We start from the raw sequence: 19,643 nt of genomic DNA on the forward strand, positions 1-19,643 counted from the left end.
GAACCAATTAATATCATATGTTGAGGGACCACTGTATGCGTGTGTGTATGTATGTGTATGTATATGTATGTATATATATATAATATATATATTATACACAATATAGTGAGTGTGTAACTTACATCCTCCAATGTCATTCATGTGTATCATCCTTAGGCAGTCCTGTAATGCTGGGACTTGTAGTTTTGGATTAATTTGAGGTAGTGTTTTGGATAACTTTTTTTTTTTTTTTTTTTTGCAACAGTGTTGCCTTCAGCTGTGTGCCTACAGCTTTTGAAAAACTACAACTCCCAGCATGCCTAGAGATCCTTTGACTGTCCAGGGATTCTTGGAGTTTTGCAACAGCTGGAGGCACGTTAGGTAAAACTCTTACAGCAGTGCTGCTGTATGCTGTGTTTCTCCTGCAGCCTCGTCAATCAGCCATCTCTGAAAACTATTGTTTTGTACAACATATAAAAAGTTTTTATGTCTGACAGATGGAGATGGTATTTCCTTTTCAGCAAGGGCAGAATGTTTAAAAACTACAAGGTACTTATCCAGCTCCTTCTTCTTCTAACTTCGGATACGGTCCTATTACATAGAGTGAATATGAGCCAAACAGTTTGATATCGCCTGTGTTAGGGTGCTTGTTAGGTTGCATTCACACAACGTTTAGTTATTTTGGTCAATGGATCTGACGTGAGAATGTCAAAACTGTCCGCTACTGTATCCCCGCTGCACCCGGCCTGCATCTCATTCATTTGAATGAGCCAACTGGAGTCAGATAGTGACTCCAGACTGCTCATTTCCCCCCACGTCTCCACGACAGCACCCATGAGATTATCTCCTCCTCCTGATTGGGACAGGAAAAAACACTGAGAGGTTAAATTCCCCAACCCTTCCTGTCCACACCAGTGTGTTCCTGTCCCTGTCAGGGAAGGAGCTGAGGGGTGCAGGGGGGTTTCTTACACTCCTGCATGAAGAAATTAAGGTCCAAGGGGCCTTGCGGACTCTGGGTGTGAGCATAGCACACCCCCTGTCTTTTTTCATACCTTTTCCAGACATTATAGCGTTCACATTTTGTCTTCTGAGGATATGGCCTTTGGACGTAAAGTTCTCAGTGCTGTAGTCCCTCCCTAAGTAAATTCTTTGGTATTTCTCATGGGTGGAGACGTGGGGGGAAATGGTGAATTATACTCACCGATAATTCCTTTTCTGGAAGCCTCCACGACAGCACCCATACATCCTGCCCTTTGGTTTTTTTATTATAGTGTTTTTTGGTGCACTTTTTTTCCTTTCCTTTGGTGCTCTTTTTCTAAATACACTGGTGTGCACAGAAAGGGGTGGGGAATTTAACCTCTGTTTTTTCCTGTCCCAATCAGGAGGAGGAGATAATCTCATGGGTGCTGTCGTGGAGACTTCCAGAAAAGGAATTATTGGTGAGTATAATTCACCATTTTTGCAGCATATCCAGTTTTGTAGCCGGATACGGTACAAAAATGAGCCGACCGGAGTCACCATCTGACTTCAGTTGGCTCATTCGAATGAATGAGATGTAGGCCGGGTGCAGCGGGGATACAGTAGTGACCAGTTTTGACATTCTCCCATCAGTTCCAGTGACCATATTGGCTAAATGGGGTGTGAATGCACCCTAATAGAGCCAGCAATAAGCCAAACGCTTGAGCAAATGCCTGTCGTCTTTTCGCCACACGTATCCTTGTGTAATAGGGAAGGTGTGGGAAATAAGTGATGCCAGTAAAGGGCCATACAAACTGTCTAGCTATTAGTCACATGGCACTCCAGGAGTGATACTTGAGTCTTCAACGGAAGCCAATCCTACACTGTAGCTTAGAGCAGGGAATTGATATGTCCTAAAGGGAATACGAGCAAGTGTAATGCTGTTTTAAATGTGACCAGAAATAGTATATCAAAGATTGGCTGTCTATCATATTCACATTCCAGAAAAGGAAATAGTAAAATTATATGCAAACATTGATACGTACAGTGCTAAGCAAAAGATATATATTAAAAATATATATATGACAAAAAAAGTAGCAAAATCTGGTCTAATAAACATGCATTTCCCTTTAAAAGAAATTCTGTTTGCTTATAGCTGTATTGTGCTGTTTTTCTGTTATTCTTTTTAATAAGACTAAATTGTCAATTGGGTGTTACCAGTTGTGGGCATGTCTCTATACTGTTAGTTTAGATTGAATTGTTTTGGACAGTGTAGGGACATGCCCCCAACTGGTAACACCCAGATGACTATTTAGTCATTAAGTTCTAATAAGCATTATGTTTACTAGGACAGGTCAGAAGAGGCCACAAGCCATCTTTAGTCCATCAGACTTGGCACCCCTAGTGATTAACTATAATTTGGGTAGAAGGAGCCTTTCTCGCTTCAAGATTGACTTAAAAAAGCAAAACATAAAACCTTGATAAGTGATGGCCACGTTCAAAGCTATGTGTATACTTTATCTATAGTATAAAATAATTAAAATAATTTTTTTTTAAATCAACTGGTGCCAGAAAGTTAACAGATGTGTAAATTACTTCTATTAAAAAAATATTAATCCTTCCAGTACTTATTCACTGCTGAATACTACATTCTTTTCTTTGCTGGAACACCGTGCTCTCTGCTGACATCACGAGCACAGTGCTCTTTGCTGACATCTTTGTCCATTTTAGAAACTGTCCAGAGCAGTTTTCTATGGGGATTTGCTCCTACTCTGGACAGTTCCTAAAATGGTCAGAGATGTCAGCAAAGAGCACTGTGGTCATGATGGGCGAAAGAAAAACAGATGCTGGCACTGGTATAATAATGTTGATGCTTATTGATCTCACGGGTGGTCATGATGTCAGCAGAGAGCACGGTGTTCCAAAAAGAAAATAATTTCCTCTGTAGTATTCAGCAGCAAATAAAAATTATTAATCCTTCCTGTAATTAATGGAAGTAATTTACAAATCTCTTTAACTTTCTGGCACCAGTTGATAAAAAAAAAAAAAAAAAAAAAAAAAAGTTTTCCACCCCTTTAAGCTTGGCGTTCATTTATTAGCACAGTCATCTATCTGCCTGTTTCTTAAAGGTTTCATTTCCATTCAGTGTTTGCTCTTGCCTTGTGATGGCCCTTGTGATATGGTTGGCTGGTCTTCAGGTAAATTACAGATTTCATCCATAGCATCTTAAATATAAAAAAAATGTTCTTCTTCTGTAATTTTCATGTCATTGGTGTTTAGGGTGATTTATGATTACTTCCCAAACGGCTTGATGCTACCACAGCTTTCACTGCTGCCTAATGGAAAATAAACACAAAACAATTATGTCCTTTTAGACCATTAACTTAAGACTGTATACAATCCATATACAATCCCCATAGCAAACCTCTTCTAGCTCAGGACAGTTCCTGACATGGACAGAGGTGTGCATGGACAGAGCATTGTGGTCAGAGAGAAAAGAACTACCCAACTTCCTCTGTAGTATACAGCAGCTGATAAATACTTAAACTGATTTGTAGATTACTTAATCTTAACTTTTAAGAGCCAGTTGATATAAAAAAAAAAAAATAATTTCCACCGTAATACCCTTTTTAAGACCCTTACATTTATTTTAAGTTTTGGTACAAGGACTCAAGAAAAAGTGTGAAAAAAATGCAAGTTTCTCCCAATCATTCTGCACTCAGTACTCAATAATAATAATTATTATTTTTCAATTAGTTTTCAATAATAATGTGAAAACAGAATTGTTCAGAATTTAGTTAATTAGACATGATTTGAAAAGTCACCCTTGTCTATATAAGATTATTTTGTCTCACAGCTGACAATGTTGTTCAGAGCAAAACTAAGCTGTAAGATGGGAAGAACGGCCCTGCCTGTAGAGCTCACAGGATTGTCTGAAGGCACAGATCTGCAGAAGGGTACAGAATTTTATTAAACATTTGCTGTACTGAAAGTTTCTAGGAGCACAGTGGCTTAAGTTTTTAACAACCTGGACTCTATCTAGTTTGGTGGTGCAGCGAGCTCTAGGAAATCGGGGGACAGGGCCTTGCTTGGAGGCCTGACCTAGAATCCAATGGTCATTCTTGCTGAGCTCTAAAGATCCAGTGTGCTGATGGAAGAAACTTCCAGAAGGTCGACGATCACTGCAATACTCCGTCAATCTGGTCTTTATGCCAGAGCGGCCAGAAAGGAAACTCTTCCGTTTGGCTAGGTTCACACTACAGAATTTCTGACCAGATTTTTGCTTAATATCTGTGAGAAATTCAGGTGCAGAAAAATCCCATTGTTGTCCATTCTTTAGGAGGGATCCATTACTCAAACATTGCTGTCTGTGGATGGCAATATCCGCGGGGTCCTAGTGCCGACTGAGTTTACGCTGGCAGTACTCGGAAGTGTGTACTTAGCATAAAAGACACATGAATGCCTACCTGGAGTTTTCAGAAAAGCTTCTAAAGACCTGAGAAACCAAGATTGAAGTTTTTGGCCTCAATTCTAAGAGTCATGTTTGGAGGGTACAAGACACTGCTTATCACATGCCTAATGCCATAATTACAGTGAAAAAGGGTGGCCGCATCATGCTGTGGGGATGTTTTTCAGCTGCTGGGATCGGGAGACTGGTTAGAGTTAAGGGAAATGAATGGAGCAAAGTACAGAGATATTCTTAGTTAAACCTGATACAGAGTGGAAAATTGCTGTCCACCAACAGTCTCCATCCAACCTGATTAGAGCTTAAGAGGATCTACAGAGCAAATTGCAGAAACTTCCCCCAATCCATGTGTATAAAACTTGGGGGGGGGGGGTGATAGCTGCCAAAGGTGCTACAGCTTTAAACTAGTCTGAATGCATGTGTCAGTGCAGTATTTTAGTTTTTCATCTTTAATACATTTGCATTCATTTATAAAGTTCTATTTTCGAATTCTCATTCTAGGGCCACATAATACCAAAATGTGTAAAAAATAAATAAATAATATATAAAAAAAAAATATATAAAAAGCTAAAGGATCTGAAAACTTTACAAATAATTGTGGTCAGGTAATTCGTACCGACGTGTAACTAACAAATAACCATGCCTGGGGTGTGCCTGGACTGCCGTATAGGGTATCCTATAAAGAAGGAAGCAAAACACGTGGTTTAGGAATACATTTTTTTATTGTAAATTATACATATGCTACAACTCTGCTAATTGAAAGCTCTAGCCATTTCAACTTGCGGGTCAGGAATATACGTCTGAAAACACGGTGAATTCCACCGACCCAATCTTTTAATGATGTGAGAAGGAATAGCATTTCTAGAAGCCGATGATGCAGCCCCCATCCTAAATGAATGACCCGACACAGAACTTGGATCTAAACCAATGCCATGAGCCATGGTCCTAACCTGATTAGGCTGGGTTCACATCACGTTTTTGCCATACTGTTTTCAATCCGTTTTTCTAAAGTAAACCGTATGGCAAAAAAACTGATGGAACAGTATGGGAAAAAGTAAACTGAATGCGTTTTTAAACAGTATACTGTTTTTAAAAGTGCATACAGTTCCGTCCGTTTTTATAGAAAAAAACATTTTTGTGAAAAATGTTGTAAATTTTTAATGGGAGGGGTCTTGGGTGGGGACTTTAGGATGCAAATGCGCATGTGCAAAGTAAAAAACGTATGCGTTTTCCTGTATGGAACCGTATACATGTGCGTTTCCCATTGAAGTCCATGTTAAAAAAAATGTATGCGGTTGCAATACAGTTTTTAAAACTGAGTCCAAACTGTGGTTGACCACAATTTTGTCTCCGGTTTAAAAACCGTACTGCAACCGCATACGTTTTTTTTTTTTTTTTTTTAACATGGACGTCAATGGGAAACTCACATGTATGCGGTTCCATACAGGAAAACGCATACGTTTTTTTCCTTTGCACATGCGCATTTGCATCCTAAAGTCCCCACCCAAGATCCCTCCCATTAAAAATGGACAACATTTTCAAAAACGTTTGCGTTTTTTTTTCTATAAAAACGGACAGAACTGTATGCACTTTTAAAAACAGTATACTGTTTAAAAACGCCTACGGTTTACTTTTACCCCATACTGTTCCATCAGTTTTTTTGCCATACGGTTTTCTTTAGAAAAACTGATTGAAAACAGTATGGCAAAAACGTGATGTGAAGTCCCCTGAGGACAATGGAGCTACGGGAATGGTAGTAACGGAGAATCTTGTGAATTAGCTTTGAGAAATAAGACTCCTGAAAACGGCCACAGATTGTTAGTAGGGGAGAAAGTGGCTTCTACAAGTCTGACTTGTTGTGTTTTGGTGTGACCTAGCAACAGCTTGAAACCAGAGCTTTGGGAAATTAGATGTTTGATTAACAAAACCTGGGACCTGTAAGACGTTTTGGTGAATTCGCCTGGCCTGAGGATGCCATAATAACCCATGTAAATGGCCGCTTTAAGGACCAGGCTAGCAGATACCCCAAAAAGTTTTATCCAGCAGTAGACTGAACTGCTGAAAGCTGACGCTGGGAGTCTACTGGGACATTTAGGGGCCTCTGATTTCAGAACACCCTTAAGGGCTGCTTTGACCAGATGATCTTTAAACCAGGATGGAATGCCTGGGTGACTGAGAGAGGGATGATGTTGTATGCCTGCCAGGTATAACTGGATGGTGCTATGAGCGAGTTTAAGTGATGAGTGGCAAAATTATACGAAGGCTAGGATGTATGTAATCATGTTGGCAGGACGATTGATATGATTGTTGAAACTTAAGGAAAGTGTCCCAAGCCACCTTGTAGGATCTGGCTGTATTCTTAGCTAACGAAGCATTAATTAAGTTAACTGTGCCAGAAAAATGAGTGCTCAGTCAAGCATCAGGGAATTGATATTGAGGAGCTGGGGTAGCCCAAATGTCCGCTTGTGGCATAAGTTGATGAAATACCTGAAAGTTCAAATGAGACAGAGTGTCAGCAGCACAGTTCTTTTTCCCTTCAATGTGTGCACACTCAATATGGAACTTATGTAACAAAGTAATATGTGGGAGTCTGTGCAAGACAGACATAATAAATAATGATTTAGATCTTCCGTTGCTGACTGTCGCAGGTTGCCATGTTATCTGTATGGAAGACTACGGTTTGACCTTCCCACAAGTGACCCCAAGTACACGCTGCTGCCACTATGGGTACTATCTCGAACAAGGCTGAGGTGCTGGTGAATTTGGGGAAAGCAAACCCCTCCACGGGCCAAGTTTTAGCCAACCAGTGGGGCTTAAATATCGCTGCATAACCGCTTGACGCAGCTGCTTTGGCCGCTTGATCCAACCTTACCGGAGATTCGGCTTCCCGGGCGGTTGGTAACCGTGCCAAGAGTCTCAAAACAAATGCCCTGCCCTGAGGAACTATCCTCCATGGCAAAATATAGCATGCCCAGGAGACTGTGCTGTTGTTGCATATTGGTCATCTGAGACCATACCATGCAATGAATGACTGATCGGATATGATCCAATTTGTCTTGAGGCAGCCTTGCCACCATGTCATCATTGTCCAATTTTATCCCCAGAAATGTGATAGAAGTGACAGGACCTTCCACCTTTTATTATCTGCCACTGGGGCATTGAAGCAATGAAACATGTACAGGGGGTCTAAGTCCGCAGGCTGACTATCTGGATGTTCCAGCAGCAAAAAGTAATCTAAATAGTGGAACACGTTTGAGCACTGACAATCATTAACCATAACCCACTCAAAAGCTGTAGCAAAATTATAAAGTAGCCAGGGGCTACTTTTGGACCCAAATGTAAGACGAGTAGCAAAATAGTACTGATTGTCCCACTTAGTGACGTGCCATTGCCACAAGGCTGGACGAATCGGCAGGAGCTTGAAGGCGTCTGATATGTCAGCTTTTGAAAGCCACGTGCCTCTGCCGAGAAGCAGGACCTGCTGAATGGCCTTATCCACGTGAATTCCTCTGAAGGAATCGGGGAATTGATGCTCGGAATTGACAAAGGAATTGACAAATCATAGATTAGTCCGTATTTATTTGAACATTTTCTGCATGCTACCCCGATCACTCTCCATTGGCTTTGGAGACCTCTTTTTGTAATAGCTCGTAAATGACAGTAGGGGATCTGATGGCTGACTGTAGATTTGAACCCTGAGGTGAAGCCATCATACAGGAACTCGACTAAATCGGGAACAGAATGACCATATAAGCAATCTCTTAGGACATCCGTGTTAACCCCACCTAGTCATGCCTTTTGGCCCAATTTTTGGGGGATACTCACTCCCTGTGACAAATGCTACAAATATGCAACAGGCGGCATTGGCTGAACCTGCAGGACGACAGGTTAAAATTGGTACAAATTTGCGCATTCCCAAGGTAGTTGTTATCATTCGGCTAGCTGGATGTGGATCCTCTGTGTCAGCGAGGGATTGGCGTGGACCGTGTCGGTGGACCGGTTCTAGGGTTGCTACTGGTTTTCACCAGAGCCCGCCGCAAAGCGGGATGGTCTTGCTGCGGCGGTAGCAACCAGGTCGTATCCACCGGCAACGGCTCAACCTCGCTGACTGCTGAGAAGGCGTGGGACAGAAGGACTAGGCAGAGGCAAGGTCAGACGTAGCAGAAGGTTGGGGCAGGCGACAAGGTTCGTAGTCAATGAGGATAGCAGGAGATCTGGAACACGTGCCAGAGAAAGCGTTTAGTGTTGTCCAAAGCCTAAGGCAACAAGATCCGGCCAGGAAGTGCAGGGGAAGTGAGGAAATATGGACAGGAAGCAGGTGGAAGCTAATCAGACTGATTGGGCCAGGCATCAATCACTGGTGCACTGGCCCTTTAAATCTTAGAGAGCTGGCGTGCGCGCGCCCTAGAGAGCGGAGCCGCGCGCGCCAGAACATGACAGCCGGGGACCGGGACGGGTAAGTGACTTGGGATGCGATTCGCGAGCGGGCGCCTCCCGCTATGCGAATCGCATCCCCGCCGGCAATGTCAGTGCAGCGCTCCCGGTCAGCGGGTCTGACCGGGGCACTGCTGAGAGAGATACTCCGCGAGCACTCCGGGGAGGAGCAGGGACCCGGAGCGCTCGGCGTAACAGTACCCCCCCCCCCCCTTAGGTCTCCCCCTCTTTTTGTCTCCCCCTCTTTTTGTCTCCTTGTCCCTTCAAAAGAGACGAGAACATAGGGGATGCCTCTTGAGTCTCCTTCTGAAAAAAGAAGTCCTGGTTGGCTACACCAGCGGCAGGTAGTTCTGAAGAAGTGGGGAGGGGGGCAGAGGGTGAAGCTTGTCACGGGGCAGAGTGTCACCAGGACGGGGGCTATGAGGATGCACGGCACAGTCCTGATAGGCCTTGGGGAGACCAGGCACAGGAGGAGACACTGAGGCCCGACAGACGGGACTGGGAGCAGACGTGAGGCATTTCTTGCGGCAAGCATAACCCCATTTCTTGATCTCCCCGGTGGTCCAGTCAAGGGTGGGAGAATGATGCTGGAGCCATGGCAGACCGAGGAGGACTTCAGAGGTGCAGTTGGGCAGGATGAAAAATTCAATTTTCTCGTGATGCAGTCCAATGCTCATAAGCAAGGCTCTGTGCGGTAACGCACAGTGCAGTCCAACTTCACTCCGTTGACCGAAGAAATGTAGAGCGGCTTGACGAGACGGGTCACCGGGATGCAGAACCTATTCACCAAAGAGGCCAGAATAAAATTTCCAGAAGAACCAGAGTCCAAGAAGGCCATGGCTGAGAAGGAGGAGTTGGCAGAAGGAGAAATCTGCACGGGCACAGTGAGACGTGGAGAAGCAGACTTCGTACCAAGAGACGCCACACCCAAGTGAGCTGGGTGCGTGCGTTTCCTAGACGTGGAGGACGAATAGGGCAATCCACCAAGAAATGTTCGGTACTAGCGCAGTACAGACATATATTTTTATCCCTACGGCGAGTCCTCTCTTCATGGGTCAGGCGAGACCGATCCACTTGCATAGCCTCCTCGGCGGGAGGCACAGGGGTAGATTGCAAAGGATACTGTGGGAGAGGTGCCCAGAGATCAAGGTCTTTTTCCTGGCGGAGCTCCTGGTGTCTTTCAGAAAAACGCATAAGTTCTTGCAGGTTGGCAGGAATCTCTCGTGCGGCCAGTACATCCTTGATGTTACTGGATAGGCCTTTTTTAAAGGTCGCGCAGAGGGCCTCGTTATTCCAAGATAATTCGGAGGCGAGAGTACGAAATTGGATGGCGTACTCGCCTACTGAAGAATTACCCTGGACCAGGTTCAGCAGGGCAGTCTCGGCAGAAGAAGCTCGGGCTGGTTCCTCGAAGACACTACAGACTTCAGCGAAGGACTGGACTGTAGCTGTGGCAGGATCATTGCGGTCCCAGAGCGGTGTGGCCCAAGACAAGGCCTATCCAGACAGAAGACTCACTATGAACGCCACCTTAGACTGTTCTGTAGGAAATTGGTCCGACAACATCTCCATATGTAGGGAACATTGAGACAAGAAGCCACGGCAGAGTCTAGAGTCCCCATCAAATTTGTCCGGCAGGGACAAGCGGAGGCTAGGTGCGGCCACTCACTGCGGAGGAGGTGTAGGAGCTGGCGGAGGAGATGGTTGCTGCTGTAGCATTGGCAGAAGTTGCTGTAACGTGGCGGTCAACTGCGACAGCTGCTGTCCTTGTTGGGCAATTTGTTGCGATTGCTGGGCGACCACCGTGGATAGGTCAGCAAGACTTGGCAGCGGCACCTCAGCGGGATCCATGGCCAGATCTACTGTTATGATTCGGCTAGCTGGATCGTCTGTGTCAGCGAGGGATCGGCGTGGACCGGTTCTAGGGTTGCTACTGGTTTTCACCAGAGCCCGCTGCAAAGCGGGATGGTCTTGCTGCTGCGGTAGCAACCAGGTCGTATTCACCGGCAACGGCTCAACCTCGCTGACTGCTGAGAAGGCGTGGGACAGAAGGACTAGGCAGAGGCAAGGTCAGACGTAGCAGAAGGTCGGGGCAGGCGGCAAGGTTCGTAGTCAATGAGAATAGCAGGAGATCTGGAACACAGGCTTTGGACAACACTAAACGCTTTCTCTGGCACAAGGCAACAAGATCCGGCCAAGAAGTGCAGGGGAAGTGAGGTAATATGGACAGGGAGCAGGTGGAAGCTAATCAGACTGATTGGGCCAGGCACCAATCACTGGTGCACTGGCCCTTTAAATCCTAGAGAGCTGGCGCACACGCGCCAGAACATGACAGCCGGGGAACGGGACGGGTAAGTGACTTGGGATGCGATTCGCGAGCGGGCGCGTCCCGCTATGCAAATCGCATCCCCGTCGGCAATGTCAGTGCAGTTCTCCCGGTCAGCGGGTCTGACCAGGGTGCTGCTGAGAGAGAGACGCCGCGAGCGCTCCGAGGAGGAGCAGGGACCCGGAGCGCTCGGCGTAACAGTAGTGAACAGGTCATCCCAATTTGTCAACTGCCACACTCGCTTGAGTTTTGGGAACTGCACCACTGGCAGGAGCACTCGAAGTGCTAGGAATGGCTGGTGACGACACGTTAGGGCACCAGTTGATGGGATGAGTGGACGATTGACAAATTGCGCAGAGGGTAGCTCTCAACCCGGCAAAATGCCTACAAAATAGCTCTGTATTGAGAGCTGCCCAATTAGTAATCTGGTGGAATTGAAAAAAGTAGCTGCAGCTTTGGCAGAAAAGGAACGACGGTAGTCATAAAATGAAAACCCTCCGTTTTTGTAGCCCAAATCTACAAGTTTGTACAGATATACTGGTCCAATTCCACTCTTCTCTCTGGCTTGGCAGTGCAGACCACATCCCTAAACAAACTAAAAGCTAAAATGAACTCAGGGATATTGGGGGACATGTATCATTATTTGTGTATGGTAGAAGCAGTTTACCCCTTTTCCCGAATTCTAAATTATGTGCAGAAGAGCTAAATTTATCAATCAAGTGCAATGAGCTTCATAAATTGCGGGTAAATATAGTAATCTCCTCAATCCCACTCTTTGGAAAATAGAATCGATGATTTAGAGCATCTTGCTACGTTAAGTCCAAGATGGCTTATATTTGCGCAAGAAAAACAGCTCTTGCGGCAACATTTTTGGTGTAAAGGAAAAGTACGCAGTTAATAAATCCATGTGTACTATAGATGTCACTCCAAGGTACCCTGATTCGGCCACATCTGGAGGACATGCTCTACCAAAATGTACGCAAAAAAATGCGCAAAAAAAAGGGCTTGCGCAAAATTTTGCGCAAAAAAATACACACAAAATAGGGGTGAAATCTATGATGCATGTCCCCCATTGAGTTTCCTATTGCGTCTAAGATCTCTAGCCTTAACTATTATGGATACTTCTCCACAAGCAAAGGTTTTGTTGTCAAGGACGTCCTGTGAGGCTACTAGGAGTGATGCTAGATTGACATCTTTCCCATCAAGGATGTCTTTCCTAGTAGCCTCAGGGATATAGTGTGCAGGGATGAGGTCCACCACAGGTGGGGACGTACCTGGCATGGGCAGATTCGCTGAGGACATAGCGACAGGCTCAGGATTAACTGCCAGAACGGGTGAGGCATTGCGGGTCTCTAAAGCTACAATTCTGTCTTGCATGTTATTGAATGAGGTTGACAGACTGTTGTGGAGTGCATGGATCTGAACTAAAGAAGTGTCAACAGGGCGCTGCTCAACATGCTCTTGGGTGTCAGGGGCACCATGAGCACACAACATTCTGAAAAGTTCAGCCTTTCGGGCCGTAGCCGGGAATGGGATACCCCGACAGCGAAGCTCAGCGGTTATCTTGGGCACGGTCCAAGATCTAAGAGACCGAACGCTGCTGAGCCCAGAGGATCTGGCTGGTGAAGGCGGAACTGCTGCTCCCTCCAAACTGTACAAAACTTGCGACATGATACCTAGAACAATAATTACGACGTCATGAGACAGGAGCAGTACAACAACCTAAGCCACCAATGACAAACCAGACATGACAACATGAGGAGCATGGATTCACATGCAATCTGCCTACTGAATGAAGACAAGACTAACCAAGTGCTTAGCCAGGTACGAGGCACAAGGATTGACGACCTCTATTGGCAATTTTTACCCAATTAGTTAAACAAACAACCTTTTTGAACATGAGGAATCGTGGATTAACACGGCAAGCAACCCCCGGAAAAGAAACTCGGTAAGGAGAGAAACTAAAACTTACCGATCCACAACATGCACGGTACCTAAAAATATAAACCTGCAAGATGAAGGTTCGGCTTCATAAACAAATAGAGAGGACCGCCCGGGCAGGTACAGTGGTAATAATGGGAGATTTTAACTATCCAGATATAGATTGGGGTCCGGGGTTGGCTAAAACTACAAAGGGGCGACAATTCCTAAATTTATTGCAGGATAATTTTATGGGCCAGTTTGTGGAGGACCCAACAAGAAGTGATGCCTTGTTGGATCTGATCATTTCCAACAACGCAGAGCTGGTTGGTAAGGTAACTGTGCGGGAAAACCTTGGTAATAGCGACCACAATATAGTTACTTTTGACTTAAAATGTAGAAAACAAAGACAGGCGGGGAAGGCAAAAACATATAACTTTAAAAAGGCAAATTTCCCTGGGCTGAGGGCTGCACTACAGGACATAGACTGGGGGGAGGTGTTCTCAAATACTGATACAGAAGGTAAATGGGACATCTTTAAATCAACTCTAAATAACTATACAGCTAAATATATACCAAAGGGGAACAAATATAAACGATTGAAACTAAATCCTACATGGCTGACACATGATGTTAAAAGAGCAATAAACAACAAAAAAATAGCCTTCAAAAAATACAAATCTGATGGGTCAGCGATAACATTTAAACAGTACAAGGAGCTTAATAAAATCTGTAAAAATGTCATAAAAACAGCAAAAATTCTAAATGAGAGACAGGTGGCCAAAGAAAGCAAAACTAATCCTAAATATTTTTTTAGATATATAAATGCAAAAAAACCAAGGACAGAGCATGTAGGACCCCTTAATAATGATAATGGGGAGGTTGTCACAGGCGATCAAGAGAAGGCGGAGCTACTGAATGGGTTCTTTAGTTCTGTATACACTATGGAAGAAGGAGCTGACATTGGCCAGGTCAGTGCTGGTAACACATCATATAATGTACTGAACTGGCTTAATGTAGAGATGGTACAAGGTAAGTTAAGTGATATAAATGTAAGCAAATCCCCAGGACCGGATGGACTACACCCAAGAGTTCTTAGAGAGGTAAGTTCAGTAATATCTGTACCCCTGTTCATGATATTTAGAGATTCTCTGGTGTCTAGTATTGTGCCAAGGGACTGGCGCAAGGCGAATGTGGTGCCAATCTTCAAAAAGGGCTCTAGGTCTTCCCCAGGAAACTATAGACCGGTAAGTTTAACGTGCATTGTGGGTAAATTGTTTGAAGGACTTATAAGGGATTACATACAGGAATACATAGGGGATAATTGTATTATACGTGATAGCCAGCATGGGTTTACTAAGGATAGAAGTTGTCAAACCAATCTAATTTGCTTTTATGAAGAGGTGAATAGAAGCCTTGACAGAGGAATGGCTGTGGATATAGTGTTTCTGGATTTTGCTAAAGCATTTGATACTGTCCCTCATAGACGTCTGACAGGTAAGTTAAGGTCTTTGTGTTTGGAAATTTTAGTTTGTAACTGGATTGAACACTGGCTCATGGATCGTACCCAGAGAGTGGTGGTCAATGATTCGTACTCTGATTGGTCCCCGGTTATTAGTGGTGTACCCCAAGGTTCAGTACTGGGACCGCTGTTGTTTAATTTATTTATCAATGATATAGAGGATGGCATTAACAGCTCTGTTTCTATCTTTGCAGATGACACCAAGCTTTGTAGCACAGTACAGTCTATAGAGGATGTGCATAAGTTACAAGATGACTTGGATAGACTAAGTGTCTGGGCATCCACTTGGCAAATGAGGTTCAATGTGGATAAATGTAAAGTTATGCATCTGGGTACTAATAACCTGCATGCATCGTATGTCTTAGGGGGGGATTAAACTGGTAGAGAAGGATCTGGGTGTACTTGTAGATCACAGACTACAGAATAGCATGCAATGTCAGGCTGCTGCTTCCAAAGCCGGCAGGATATTGTCATGTATCAAAAGAGGCATGGACTCAAGGGACAGGGACATAATACTCCCCCTTTATAAAGCATTGGTACGGCCTCACCTGGAATATGCTGTTCAGTTTTGGTCACCTGTCCATAAAAGGGACACTGCGGAGTTGGAAAGGGTGCAGAGACGCGCGACTAAACTAATATGGGGCATTGAACATCTTAGCTATGAGGAGCGATTAAAGGAGTTACAATTGTTTAGTCTTGAGAAGAGACGTTTAAGGGGGGATATGATAAACGTATATAAGTATATTAATGGCCCATACAAAAAATATGGAGAAAAACTGTTCCAGGTTAAACCCCCCCAAAGGACGAGGGGGCACTCCCTCCGTCTGGAGAAAAAAAAGTTTAGTCTCAAGGGGCGACACGCCTTCTTTACCGTGAGGACTGTGAATTTATGGAACGGTCTACCTCAGGAACTGGTCACAGCAGGAACAATTAACAGCTTTAAAACAGGATTAGATACATTCCTGGAACAAAATAAGATTAATGCTTATGAAGAAATATAAAATCTCATCCCTTCCCCAATATCGCGCCACACCCCTACCCCTTAATTCCCTGGTTGAACTTGATGGACATATGTCTTTTTTCGACCGTACTAACTATGTAACTATGAAGCTGAGCGCTTGGAATAAACAATGCTTAATGCATGTATATATTGCAATTGTAGACACCGTAGACAATACTCACTGCGGGAAAGCAACAAGGTTCTATGGAGACAAAGGCCCTCATTTACTATTCTAAACCCGACCTCTTTTGTCAGGTTTTTTGTCGCATCTTTGTCTGCGCCATGTCGCAGACATCCTGCGACACGATGCGACATTTTTTCCCGACGGACCCGATGTGGATTCTCCCAAACCCGAAAAAGGGGCGTTACCCGACATTTCTGAGCTTTCCCACGTATTTATTAAGGTTTCCAACCCGAATTTGTTGAATTGTTGTGGATTTTTTTCCCGACAGCTCAGAGGAGTTGGAAACCAAAACCAACAAAACCCACGTGCGACAAACAGGATGCGACATAATAATAAATACCAGGGGAAAAAAGCAGTCGGGTAAGAAAGCAACATAGACTTACAACCCGATTTTCTTAGTAAATGAGGGCCAAAATGTATATACTCATTTGTAAGCGTCCCACACACGGTGGGACTCGGAACCAGTATGAGGCACTTGCTACCTATACATGAGGTGCATATAACAACCTACAAGATGAAGAGCTGATCACCTGGGAAAACAATGCTCAACGTATATACTTATAGAAAACGTAAAACAAAATATATCGTAGACAATACTCACTGCAAAGCAAGATAGTAACAAGGTTTCTATGGAGACAAACCTATATATACTCATTTATAAGAGTCCTAGACACGGCAGGACTCAGAACACCGTATCAGGCACTATGGTAACCCGTACAGGGGATGCATAATCATATGACGCGACGATCTCTACCATCACCTACCAAGAAGTCACTAAATAAAAACTCCCATGTTAGACTGAATATAAGAACATATACACAGACCAATATGACCAACATGAGGGATGAAATATCACCACCACGACTGTACATACCGATTTATACAGAAGACACGAAAGGATACCCTTTACCTGTTATGCAAACGCATATATATATATATTAGGGATGTCCCGATACCCGGCATTTTCATGGTATCGGGGACTCGTTTTATGTCCCCCGATACCAAGGCCGATACCTGCTGCAGGCCGTCCGCATCCCCGTTCTGCCATCCGCATCATGGCGTCCTATGGCCTCCCCTGCGCCCAGCGTAACGCTACGGAGGAAGGAGGAGTGACGTATATGTCACATGCTCCTCCATAGGAGGCTATGATACGGACGGCAGAACAGGGATGTGGGGCGGCAACTGCAGGTGAGCAACTACCGTGGGGGCACTGCTGTTTACAAAGGGTCACTGTCTACGGGGGGGGGGCTGCTGCTGTTTACAAGGGGGCAATGTCTACAAGGGGGGGGCTGCTGCTGTTTACAAGGGGGCACTGTCTACAAGGGGGGGCTGCTGCTGTTTACAAAGGGACACTGTCTACAAGGGGGGGCTGCTGCTTTTTACAAGGGGGCACTGTCTACAAGGGGGGGGCTGCTGCTGTTTACAAGGGGGCACTGTCTACAAGGGGGTCTGCTGCTGTTTACAAGGAGGCACTGTCTACAGGGGGGGTCTGCCTACAAGGGGGGTCTGGTGTTTACAAGGAGGCACTGTCTACAAGGGGGGGGGGCTGCTGCTGTTTACAAGGGGGCACTGTCTACAAGGGGGGGCTGCGGTCTACAGGGGGCTGCTACTAATGTCTGCATTTATCTATACTACCTACTAGGGGCTACTACCTACTATTAAAGGCAATCTTACAGCAGGTGACCTGGTTTCTACCGCTGCTTGCCGCCAATGCAAATTCCCTGTTCTGCCCAATGGAGAAGAGAGAAATCTTGGCTCATACTACAGTAGCCGCCTCCATTGTACACAACAAGGACCCACATATCATACGGTAAACAGCGCCAGAAACCGCGTCACCCTGCTGTCGGATTCCCTTTAAAATAAAAGTACAAGTACTTGGTATCAGCGAGTACTAGAATTAAAGTATCTATACTCGTACTCGGTCTTACAAAAAATGGTATCGGGACATCCCTAATTATATATATATATATATATATATATATATATATATATATATATATATATATATATATATATATATATATATATATACAAACACACACACACGCACCCACACATGAACATGTATTCACATATACATGCACATGCCCACAACACGCGAACACACTTTATTAAAATATACATATATGTAATTTTTTTTTAAATACTTTTTTTTTTGCAATGGTATGCTGATTGAAAACACATAACGCATCTGTAAGTAATAATAGCTGATAAACACATGTACCAAGATGTTTTACTCACATGACATTGACCCCGTGATTGGCCATAACAGTAAGCAATATCATGTAAGTAACAAAGCCATTGTGATAATACTAATGACTTAAACGTGGCCATAGTACATGCCGTCCAGGAACAGCGCTCTTATCCCGGATAAGTAGTTTAACCCCTTAACGACGGAGGATGTAAATGTACGTCCTGGTGAGGTGGTACTTAACGCGCCAGGACGTACATTTACGTCCTAAGCATAACCGCGGGCATCGGAGCGATGCCTGTATCATGCACGGCAGGTCCCGGCTGTTGATCGCAGCCAGGGACCCGCGGGTAATGGCGGAGATCTGTGATCCTGCGGATGTCCGCCATTAACCCCTCAGATGCCGTGAGCAATACAGATCATGGCATCTGCAGCATCACGGTCACTTAAATGGATGATTGGATCGCCCGCTCACCTGCCTTCTACGGGTCTTCTATTCTGATCTGCCTTCCCGCAGACCAGAGCAGAAGATGACCGATAATGCTGATTAGTGCTATGTCCTATACATAGCACTGAACAGGATTAGCAATTGAATGATTGCTATAAATAGTCCCCAATGGGGACTATAAGAGTGTAAAAATAAAAGTAAAAACTATTTGAAAAACCCCCTCCCCCAATAAAAACGTAAATTGTCCCATTTTCCCTATTCACCCCCAAAAAGTGTTAAAAAAAATATTTTATATACATATTTGGTATCGCCGCGTGTTAAAATATCTGAACTATTAAAATAAAATGTTAATGATACCGTACGGTGAAAGGCGTGAACATTAAAAAAGAAAGTCAAATAGCTGATTTTTTTTTATAACATTTTATTCAAAAAAATGTATAAAACATTTATTAAGTTTTATATAAGCAAATATGGTATAAATAAAAAGTACAGATCACAGCGCAAAAAATGAGCCTTCATACCGCCGCTTATACGGAAAAATGAAAAGTTATAGGCCTTCAAAATAGGGGGATCTTAAACGTACTAATTTTGGTTAAAAAGTTTTTTTTTTTTTTTTTAAGCGCAACAGTAATAGAAAAGTATGTTATCATAGGTATCATTTTAATCATATTGACCCAAAGAATAAATATCACATTTCATTTTTACCGTAAATTGTACGACGTGAAAACTAAACCTTCCAAAATTAGCATAATTGCGGTTTTCTTTTTAATTTCCCCACACAAATGGTATTTTTTTGGTTGCGGCATACATTTTATGGTAAAGTGAGTGATGGCATTACAACGGACAACTGGTCGCGCAAAAAACAAGCCCTCATACTAGTCTGTAGATGAAAATATAAAGGAGTTATGATTTTTTTGAAGGCGAGGAGGAAAAAACGAAAACGTAAAAAATTGTCTGCGTCCTTAAAGCCCAAATGGGCTGCGTCCTTAAGTGGTTAAAACTCACAGCTGCTGGAGAACCCCGGATCAGGGACCTCTGAACTGAGCGCGATGTATCCGACACGATGCCAAGCAGACCTGGAGTGCGAATCAGCCTTGAGCCCAGCGAGAGCTGTGGGTGATTACTGCAGGATCTTAGTCCCTGGAAGAAGGTACAGGATCTCGGTCCCAGGAACGGGGGGGGGGGGGGGGCGTGCGTGGCAGGCCAGCATAGTAGC

At 44.2% G+C, this 19,643-nt stretch overlaps 1 protein-coding gene across 2 annotated transcripts in view; it reads right to left on the reverse strand.

Annotated features, from left to right (window-relative positions):
* Nucleotides 1-1,580: 1,580 nt before the first annotated feature.
* LOC130267384 (calcium/calmodulin-dependent protein kinase type IV-like) overlaps nucleotides 1,581-19,643 on the reverse strand; it is a 79,087-nt gene continuing 61,024 nt past the window's right edge. For both annotated transcript variants that reach the window (XM_056517074.1, XM_056517064.1), the window contains one exon: nucleotides 1,581-3,272. In XM_056517074.1, the coding sequence (XP_056373049.1) occupies nucleotides 3,213-3,272 (60 nt within the window). In that variant the 3' untranslated portion in view covers nucleotides 1,581-3,212. The remainder of the gene's footprint in view (nucleotides 3,273-19,643) is intronic.

Source organism: Hyla sarda, chromosome 1 (assembly GCF_029499605.1).
Source record: "Hyla sarda isolate aHylSar1 chromosome 1, aHylSar1.hap1, whole genome shotgun sequence".
NCBI lineage: Eukaryota > Metazoa > Chordata > Amphibia > Anura > Hylidae > Hyla > Hyla sarda.